The sequence below is a fragment of the Neophocaena asiaeorientalis genome, unplaced genomic scaffold (assembly GCF_003031525.2).
Source record: "Neophocaena asiaeorientalis asiaeorientalis breed wild unplaced genomic scaffold, Neophocaena_asiaeorientalis_V1.1 scaffold160, whole genome shotgun sequence".
NCBI lineage: Eukaryota > Metazoa > Chordata > Mammalia > Artiodactyla > Phocoenidae > Neophocaena > Neophocaena asiaeorientalis.
Window position 1 is genome coordinate 1036936 of NW_020175675.1, and position 9728 is coordinate 1046663.

The window sequence follows — 9728 nt, forward strand, 5'->3', positions numbered from 1 at the left end:
CGCCCCGATTTAGAAGCCAAATCAGCAGGCCAAGAACAAGCCCTGCGAGTGTTTCCAGTTATCGGACCATCTCCCCAGAAGCGGCGGTGCAGGCCGTCTGCCCACACGCAAGTGCCAGGAGGCCAGATCCAGCAGAGCAAAGGGCACCTGTGCATCTCAACACCACGAGCAGGGAGCAGGGTGGCCATTCCCTTCAGATGCCACCAGCGCCTGACACGGTTCTGCCCTCACCTCTGTGCTCCCAGGTGATCCTAGGTATGGGTGCAAACGCCACCGCTGTCCCAAACACCACTGCGAGGGCGGTGAGCAGCCCCCCGACGGGGGCGCACATCCTCATCGGCTGGGGCCACAGTGGGGACTTCAGCAGCAAATGCCCGCGGGCAGGCGAGCCCACAGTGGGTGTCAGGGTGGTCGCTGCTCAGAGCTGCAGGGCAGCCTGGAGCTGGTGGGCGGCGCAAGCCCTGAGGCCCCGCATTTCTCAGCACTCTGGGTGAGGTCGAGCTGCTCTCACCACTGCAAATGTCAAAGGCCACCTGGTTCTTAAACAGCGTGCTTCTCTACAGCCCTCCGAAGAAATCCTGGAAGAAAGTGAAAATGAAGGGTTACGAGTCAGGATGTGTCGTAATAACACCTGCTTTCTGTTTGCTCAATATCTCCCCACGGCTCTGCTCTCACCACATCCCCAGCCACGGACTCTGTCTGCTGAGGAGAAGAGAGTGGTGGAGACACAGAGGGCTTCCTGTGGGGACAGCCCCACACAGACACCGTATCCCAGAGTTACAGGAGTCAGGGCTTCCTGGTCCTCAGGTGGGCCCGGAACGCAGGACAGACACAGGGACCCAGACCAGGGAGACAAATGCCTGCCTGGCTGCCCAGCTTCCTCCCTGTGCGGGCACTGTGTCCAGCTGGTAATGCGATGGGAAGGTAGGGAACAGAACTGGGGTTTCAGTTTCCCTCAGAGACTCTGGCTTCCCAATTCCTGTAATACTCATCGAGGACGACAGCCAGAACTAAAGACCGGAGAGCTGCACGGAGGCTGAAATGTGAGAGTACACACACAGACACACACACAGGCGTATGTGCAAGCACACACGTATGCACGCATACAGATATGCATGCCTACAGACGCGCATGCATACAGACACATACACATGCACGCACACATGTCCTGGTCGTGCAGGAGGAGCTGACCTCCTGCAGGGGACAGGGCCACCCCAATGGCCTCGCTCCTCCAGCCTCACCACAAAAGTCGGCATGTCATGGAAACTGGTCACGGCCTCTGATCTGTCACTGAGACGAAGCACCTCATGGAAAGAACAGGCCTGTGCTGAACAGAGAAACTGTGGGGCTGGGGGTCCTCAGATCTCCTGGCACCCACGCTCTGCCCCTGCCCCACGACTGCCTGGAGTCCCAGCCTCCCGCCTGCTCAGCCCCGTGCACCATCTGCAAGGGTCCCTGCGGGGAGCTGCAGGGCAGCCCTGCTCCACATCAGTGAATTGGGGCGATTAGGGTTTGCCCCTGACCCAAGGCCCCACCAGGATCCCAGTGAGACTGTGAGATGCGCTCGTTCCCGCCTTCTCTGGGGGAGGTTAAAGCAAAACGTCGGCCTGAACAGAGGCAGGACGCTTGCCAACCACATCTGGGGAATACAATTAAGCTACAGCAGAACCACTGCACTTTGCAGATGTGCTGCCCTGTGGGGCCCACACGGAATCCAAGGGCATGCAACCTGCTCCTCAACTGAGTATCTGCTGCAAAATGGTGAAGCAGCTGCCTCCCCGACACCCCTCTCCCCACCCCCACAGGCCCTGGGAGTCAGCCATGCTCACGTCCTCCTCTGCCTTCCACTCCCACCAAGCCAACCCCCCTCCAGGTCTACCAGTCCTACTGACACCCCCGGGCCCTCCCTCTCTAGAACCTTCCCCTGCACCCACCACCACGTCAGCATCCTGACCACCATCCCTCAGGACGCCTGAGGGGCAGCCAGCTCCCTTAACTCCCTCTCCAGCCGTCCTCTCCCGGCTCCGTCTCCCTGGGGACCCCACAATTTGCCACAGGGCAGCACCTGTGCAGCCACCTGCCCTGCTGCCCTCTGACACATCAGTCCAAACCAAACCTCCCAAGAGGGTCTGGGGAGAAGGTCCGGCTTCCTGTTTACCTGGTTAAGTCACTGCCTCCAGGGAGCCCTCCCTGCTCCTTTCTATTCTGCCTGGGAAGTCACCTCTCACACCCTGGTGTCCTTCTCTGGCCCCCAAAGCCTAGCAGGGAGCACAGCTCACCCTCCACAGTGCTCTGGGGTCCTTTTATTTTATTTATTTTTTTATGTGCGTACGGGCCACATATTTTTTATGTGCGTACGGGCCACTACCACGCCCGCTCCCCTTCACAAAGGAAGGACTCATGGGGGACTTTCACGGTGAGCACTTGCCACTGGGGAGATGCTGGGCAAGGGCCAGACACCAGGGGCCAAGCCTCATCTGCCCGCCCACCTTCCCTGCTCAGGCACCCACTCTGCACCTCCTCCCCCCAGCCGAAGGCTGCCTGGCGGGGCTCCCCATCCACCCAGGATCTGTTCTCCATCCCAACATGCCTATTGGCCCATGAAGTCAGGGAGCACACTGAGTCCATCTTTTCCTCCAGGGACTGGCCCATCCTGGGTGGAGACTGGCACCTCTTTTCGACAAAGGGCCGGATGGGCATTATTTTCAGCTTTTTGATTCCTAGAGCCTCTGTCCCAGCGACTCGAGCCCAGCACGGTAGCTCAAAAGCAACCACAGATGACGTGTGAATGGATGAGCATGGCCGTTTGCCAACGTAACTATTTACAGGATGGGCACTGGGCTGCAGGCCAAGCCCTGCGCTGGGGGCCCAGGGGGACGGCCAGCCCAGACACCCAGTGGCAAAGGCACGATCCATGCTAAACACAACACCGGATGCACCAGGAGGCCAAGGAGGCCGGGAGGGGAAGAAGAGAGAGAGCTGCCTCATGGGGTAGCCGTGAGTGCTCACCCTCTGCGGAGCCAGCTCTTAGAGGCACCCACCGTGTGGGTCACAGTCACCCTCAGCTGGGGCCCTGGTGGGGACTCTGCTCTCCTGCCCTTAGCAGGGAAGTGAGGTACAAGGTGGTTCCAGAAGCCCAGGCCAGGCGAGGTGTTCCCGATGTGACCCACTCAGCAAGCAACCCCGGAGTGTCCAGTGAACACTAAATACACCACAGCAATCCTACACAGCCACAGGATGCCCAGGCCCTGGTGAGGGCTCTTTGCGTGGATGATGTTACTGGCTCGGGGTGCACGAGACACCCGCCTAGCTCGTTCCCGGGTCCATTTCCGCCACTACCAGTACCCACCCCTTTACCCTGCTTCCGTTCTTGCCGCCTGGGGTAGAGACTGCTGGCTTCCTGTCTCAGCATCCACATCCCTTTATTCTCACTAACAGAATCTTGATTTTACCTAGGATGGCAGTGTGGCCAGCTAACCATGTCTCCCAGCTCCCCTGGCAGCAGTTCTGGCCAAAGAACTGTGGACAGGGCTTCCCTGGTGGCGCAGTGGTTGAGAGTCTGCCTGCCGATGCAGAGGACACGGGTTCGCGCCCCGGTCCGGGAAGATCCCACATGGCACGGAGCGGCTAGGCCCATGAGCCATGGCCGCTGAGCTTGCGCGTCCAGAGCCTGTGCTCCGCAACGGGAGAGGCCACAACAGTGAGAGGCCCGCGTACGGCAAAAAAAAATAAAATAAAATAAAAACAAACTGTGGACAGAAGTTATTAGGTAGGAATTCCAGGAAAGCTCTCTAAAGGAGGCTGACTCAGCTAGTGTTGGCATTTTTTTTTTTTTTTTGTCTTCAGCCTTTCCTCCTTTTGCTGCCTGGAACTCAAATTTGATGGCTGGAGCTCTGCCAGCCACCTTGTGAACATGAAGATAAGAGTCTCATTCTGAGAACAGCCAAGTGGAAATCCAGAAGAACTGGGGACCCTCACAACATACTGGAGACTTTACACCTGCTTTCTTCTGCCTAGACTTGATAATAAATTATTAATCTCTTTAAATTACTGTTTTTTTCAGATCTTTGTTACCAGCAATCAGATACAATTCCAAACAGATACAACCTCCCAGTGACACATTTACCAAACAGCAGCAGCAGACAGAATAATGTTTTTTTAATGTAAATCAGAGCATGTCATTTCCCTATGTGAAACATTTCTCACTCAGATTAAACCCAAGCACACAACCTTGGTTGACCTTCTATCCAGCCTCTCCTGTTTCATGTTCCCTCCACCTTTCTGTCCCAGCCATTTCTGGACGTGCGGAGCCTGGCCCATCTGCTAGGCTGTCTTCCCACTGCTTGGCAAAGCAATTCAGAACATTTCCAAATGTGTCTGTACCAGAGATCATGTGTGTAAATCCCACGGCACAGTCTTATTAATTTACCAGAGAAGACTTTCTCTCTGTATGATTGATCAGTGACTGGCAGTGCCTCCCCAAAGCTTCTCTGCTCCGAGCTCCCAAACAGGTAAGGTTTCTAGGAATGCTCCAAATCAGGGCAGGGAGAAGCTCAGTGGCTGCCGGGGTCAGAGCGGAGTGAGGGGTGAACAGGCAGAGCTCAGAGGATTTCTACCACTCTGGAGTGAGACGTTGATGTGGAGGAGGGGACAAGATATATGGAAACTCTATGTACTTTCTGCTCAATGTCACTATGACTCTAAAACTGCTCTCAAATAGAAAGTTTATTTAAAAAACCCCACCACACACCAGCACAGAGAGGTCTTTCCTGAGCACAAAAGGAGCATGTGTGAGGCCCTGTCCCAGTGTGCCCACAGCCTGGGGTGCCCTTCTGGCTGCGGGGCACAGATGTGAGGCCCACTGGGATGTTTCATTTCCCCTCAAACATCAGCATGGAGCCCAGTCTCTGTTGGAGGGAAATGGTTTGCAAGGATCCAACGGCAAGAACAAATTCCTACTTCAGTCGCTGACAGAAGTCACTCCTCTGGGACATCCCATGACACGCACTGCAACCAGGCTTAGAACCCAGATGTGGGAGATGGGAGAATCCCTCTTTGGAAACTGGTGCCCAGAACACAGAGATTTATCTCAACTCCCTCCTCATACCCAGTAAAATTCTGACACCCTAAAAGGACATAAACCCATACGGATAAAAATGGGGAGAGGGTGATAGCCCATGCGGACGTTAACAAACCTGAGAAACTAGAAAGAAAACAGGTGAGCAAAAGCAGTGGTGTACTGGCAAACCTTAACAACTGGCTCTCCAAGGGGGCAGGGTGCCCTGCTTCGTAGTGTATGCCGATCCCTGGGGTGCAAATGCTGCTTTCAAGCTTCCAACATGATGTCACTGAACACAGAGACAGGACGAGATGCACGGTAGCACACCAGTGCACGGTAATTCCACCACACAGATACAACAGGCGTGTGGCCTCAAGAGCAGGTAATAGTACAGGAAATAGTACAATGCACGGCAAGCAGTGGGTTTTGAGTATGTTTACCTTCACTTGTATTTTTAATACAATTTATTTAAGTCCACATAATTTAGTGTTTGATAATGGCTGTGTTCAGTAGCACACCGCTGCTAGTAATTAATTGCCGTTGTGGACAAACAGAGCTGAAACTGGAGCCTGTGAGAGGAGAAGTCACAAAGAAACCTGAGAAAATGAAAGCGACCTTAGAAATTAAAATCTCGATTAAGGCAACAAAATGTTCAGCTGAAGGATTGGAAGATAAAATTGAGGAGGTTTCCTAATAGTTGAACAATGTGACAGAGAAAAACAAAGGGAGAGAAAAGAGAAGAAAGCTAGAAGATGGATTCAGGAGACCCATGTCTAACTGACAGGAGTTCCAGAAAAGAGTGAGAATACAAGAAGTTACCAGAGAAATAATAACAAGAAAATGTCCAAAATAAAAACCCCACAGGTTTATAGAATGGAAGAGCCCAGCAGTGCAGTGAATGAAGAAAGGCTGCAATAGAGCCCTGGGAGACAAAGGGGGAGATTCTGAAAGCTTCCAGAGAGAAAACGGGCTCCAGACACTGACCTCTCAAGAGCCACGCCAACAGCTAGGAGGCAGCACAATGCCTTTAAAGTCTCAAAGAAGGAGGACTGCTCATGCAGACTCTCAAATCAAACCCAATTATCAGTCACCTGAGTGTAGCACAGAAACATGTCCCAAGCATGAAAGTTCTTAGAACTTCCACCTCCCTTACATCCTTTCTCAGAAAGCTACTGAAGGACTCACGCCACCAAAACAAGGGAGCTGTATCCCTGGTCTTCCTGAGAAGGAAGAAGAGCTGGGGGACAAGAGACAAGGTGTGCTCCGTGGAGAAGGGGTGCAGGGGGCAGGAGACAGAGGCCGAGAGGGTGCAGGAAAGTTCGTGCAGAGTCACCGTGCGTTTGTGCACTGAAATATGAGGGGAGCCTGAGGATGAGTAACACATTCATAGATAAAAAATGAAGCACACACACTCAAAATGAAGCAGTTACTAACCCCAGAGAAAGCAAAAGTGAAACTTGAAAGGAAATGTGATCAAAGCATACTTATTATGGCCCAGCTTTGAGCAATACTGACATGGCACCAGTAACAAAAACCGTGGAGCAATGTCACTGGGAGGGTGGGGGAACAGTGAGTGAAGGAGGACGTCAGAGAGCCCCCATCCTCACCTTCCATGGTAATACAGGATCTAAAAGAGCAAATGCAGGAAATATCTGTACAAGCACTTTGAAGGAATATTACCCAAAATGGCTAAAACAGTCGCAGCTCACTGTCTCAGGGACAAAGCGACAAGACCGGAGCTCCTGTTTTCTCTCATAAGCTGTATAGTAATTATTTCAAGTTAAAATCATGCGCATTAATTGCTCTGATAAAAGCTAATTAAATTTTTTTAAAGAAATCAATGCTTTGATTCTTTGTAGCCTGGAAGACAGCAGTTCAGTGGGTGGAGAAGCAGGGGACACGGCCCCCTGCAGGCAGCCGTCCCAAGGACCAGGCAGAGCAAGATGTGCTTATGCAGCCACACTGGGGTTCATACATTTTTGCAGAAATAGGATTATTCACCAAGCGGCAGAAGTGCCCTGAGCAGCAGAACAGGAGTTAGTGTAAAATGAAGCTTCGACAGTGCCCAGCAACGGGACCTGGCCTCCCGTCCCTTCACTCGCCACAGATCACCCCCCAACCCCAGTCTCTGCATTTGCCGCTCCCTCCTCCAGAACATTCTGCGACACCCCCCGCCCCGCTTCCCCACCCAGGAGTTCCTGGTGGCTGGCTCCTTCCCACATGCACCCTGGCCCCAAGGCCACCTCCATCCTCCTCCTGCTTTATTTTCTTCATAGCAGGAGTAGGGACTTAATGCTCAACGATGTGGTCCCTTCTAGGACCGGCAGGACCAGAGGAAATACAAACATCTCAGTTAGAAGACTAAGGCCAGAGCTGGAGAGAACCAAGGTGAGGCCCCAGTGGCAGAAAGTTTCGCACACATCATAGCCAGAATGAACAGAAATTTAGAACGGATTCACAGCTCCAGGACAGGCTGAGCTGCCTTAACAAATGGGCCCAGTGAGGCTTCCCTGGTGGCGCAGTGGTTGAGAGTCCGCCTGCCGATGCAGGGGACACGGGTTCGTGCCCTGGTCTGGGAAGATCCCACATGCCATGGAGTGGCTAGGCCCGTGAGCCATGGCCGCTGAGCCTGCGCGTCCGGAGCCTGTGCTCCGCAACGGGAGAGGCCACAACAGTGAGAGGCCCACGTACCGAAAAAAAAAAAAAAGATGGACAAACAAATGGGCCCAGTGAATTTCAGCGGAGGCGGGTGGAAGGGCCAGTCTCTCTCCTTCCGGGACCTGCAGGAATGACCACTGTGCACACGGGCTGCTCACACTGGTTTAGGTGAGAAGGGAAAACATTCTTCTTAATTGCCTTGAGCCTGTACCAACCCAGACACTGTCGTTTCGGAGCAGGGCGGGTGCTGAACTAGCCAGGGGGCCACTCACTCCCAGCCATTCCCAGGCCCACCCTGCCCACGGCGGCCTGAGGACGGGTACGAGTTCTTTCTGCAGAAGTTTCCCAGCATGGACTTCCCTCATCCAGCTCTCAACTGTCTTTACCTCATCAGCAGGCGCCAGACTCCCGATGGCCTCAATCATACCCTGCGTCTCGTCCCCAGATGGTCTTTAAAAAAATCCACAAGAATAGCCAAAGGTCAGGAGGGTCCATGCCACACACAGTCGACTCCTCTCTGGGGAAGGGGTGTGAGGGATGCATGTTTTGCTTTATGACATTGGAAGGGTTTGATGTTTGTCCTTTTTCAATAAGCATGCATAGTTCCGTATAATTTAAAAGTGCTAAGCAAAGCACACAGCACACTCACACAGACACACAGCCACGGTGCACTCAACCGGGAACACTGGCTCGGCGATCGCTGTTGCATTAAGAATCGAAGCCTTAAATGTTCAAATGGAAACAACTGGACAAAGCGCCCACCCTCTGGCTTTCATGGGCACTTCTGCTGGGAGCCAAGTGTCAGGAGTGTGCATTTGGCCTCCCCCATATGAAAGTGTCACAGTGAGAGGAGCCCATTAGAAAGACAGGGTCATACAATGTCACACTCATTACCTACACGTAATTGTGCTGGTTCAGGAGGAGTGCATGACCCCACTTTAAATGTCAGGAGAATGGAACCCAGAGGGGTCTCTGAACCCGGCACTCAGGGGCCTGTCAGTGCCTGTCATGCGGCAGCTTCCCACCCGAGCAACCCTGAATCAAGTCAGGGGGTTGGGGCAGAGAAAACAGGGTAAGGGCTATTTCATGAAACCGTACACACATCTGTGTATGTACGCTTGTGTGTATACATACGTGTATTGTGTACCTGTGCACGTACACACGTATATGTGTGCACCTTTAAGTGTATATCGGAGTATATGTGTGCACGTATGCATCTCTGCGTGACCTGTATATGCGTGCATTCATGCATGTATGTGTACACGTGTCATTTGTATACATGTATCTATGTATATGCGTGTTCATCCATGCATGCACACACCTATAGGTGTGTGCATGTGCATCTGTGTCTGTTCATGCTTGCCTGTGTGTATGTGTACATGTGTGTATGTGCATGCCCATGCAGTGTGTGTGCTCTCTGTGGCAGCACAGAAATCCCGATCTAGCACTGCATTCCTAGATGTGACTGGTGACGAAAGGCTAGGGTCCTTTAAGGCAGGAACCATGGGCCGAGGGTACTGTCTGGGGTCTGTCACGCCTACCCACACCTCCTTGGCTTCCCCTTCTGGGACCAGCTGTCTGTAGGGTCACAGAGGGGACACCACTCACTACCCCATGTAAGGCATCAATGCTGGCATCAACAACAGGATGCTAAAGCAATGTTCAAAGTGTCTCCACTGGCATCCCCTGGAAACCCATGAAAGGGGAGCTCAGGTGACAGCTGTGGACAACTACTGGGGGAGACTGTTGACGCTTCTTGTCTATGGGGTTTGCCCAGACAGGGCAGGTGAAGCCCCACTTACCCTCTAGGCCCTGTGGCCAGGACAGCGGAAGACACACAGCTAAATATACCTTCCCTTCCCAGCCAGGAGCAGAGAACACGAGAGCCACCCTAAGACCATGCCCTGCCAGTGCTGGTGCCAGGCCCAGTGTCCCCATCCCCAGGCTGTCCCCCACCCTAGGCTCCCCTACCCTACCCCAGTCATCAGCCCTGCCCCCAGGCTGCACCCCA

General features: G+C 53.4%; 1 protein-coding gene across 2 annotated transcripts in view; it reads right to left on the reverse strand.

The window, feature by feature from the left end:
* SEMA4D (semaphorin 4D) overlaps nt 1-9728 on the reverse strand; it is a 74485-nt gene that overhangs the window by 23289 nt on the left and 41468 nt on the right. For both annotated transcript variants that reach the window (XM_024731944.1, XM_024731945.1), the window contains exon 3: nt 232-578. In XM_024731944.1, coding sequence (XP_024587712.1) covers nt 232-337 — 106 coding nt within the window. In that variant the 5' untranslated portion in view covers nt 338-578. The remainder of the gene's footprint in view (nt 1-231; nt 579-9728) is intronic.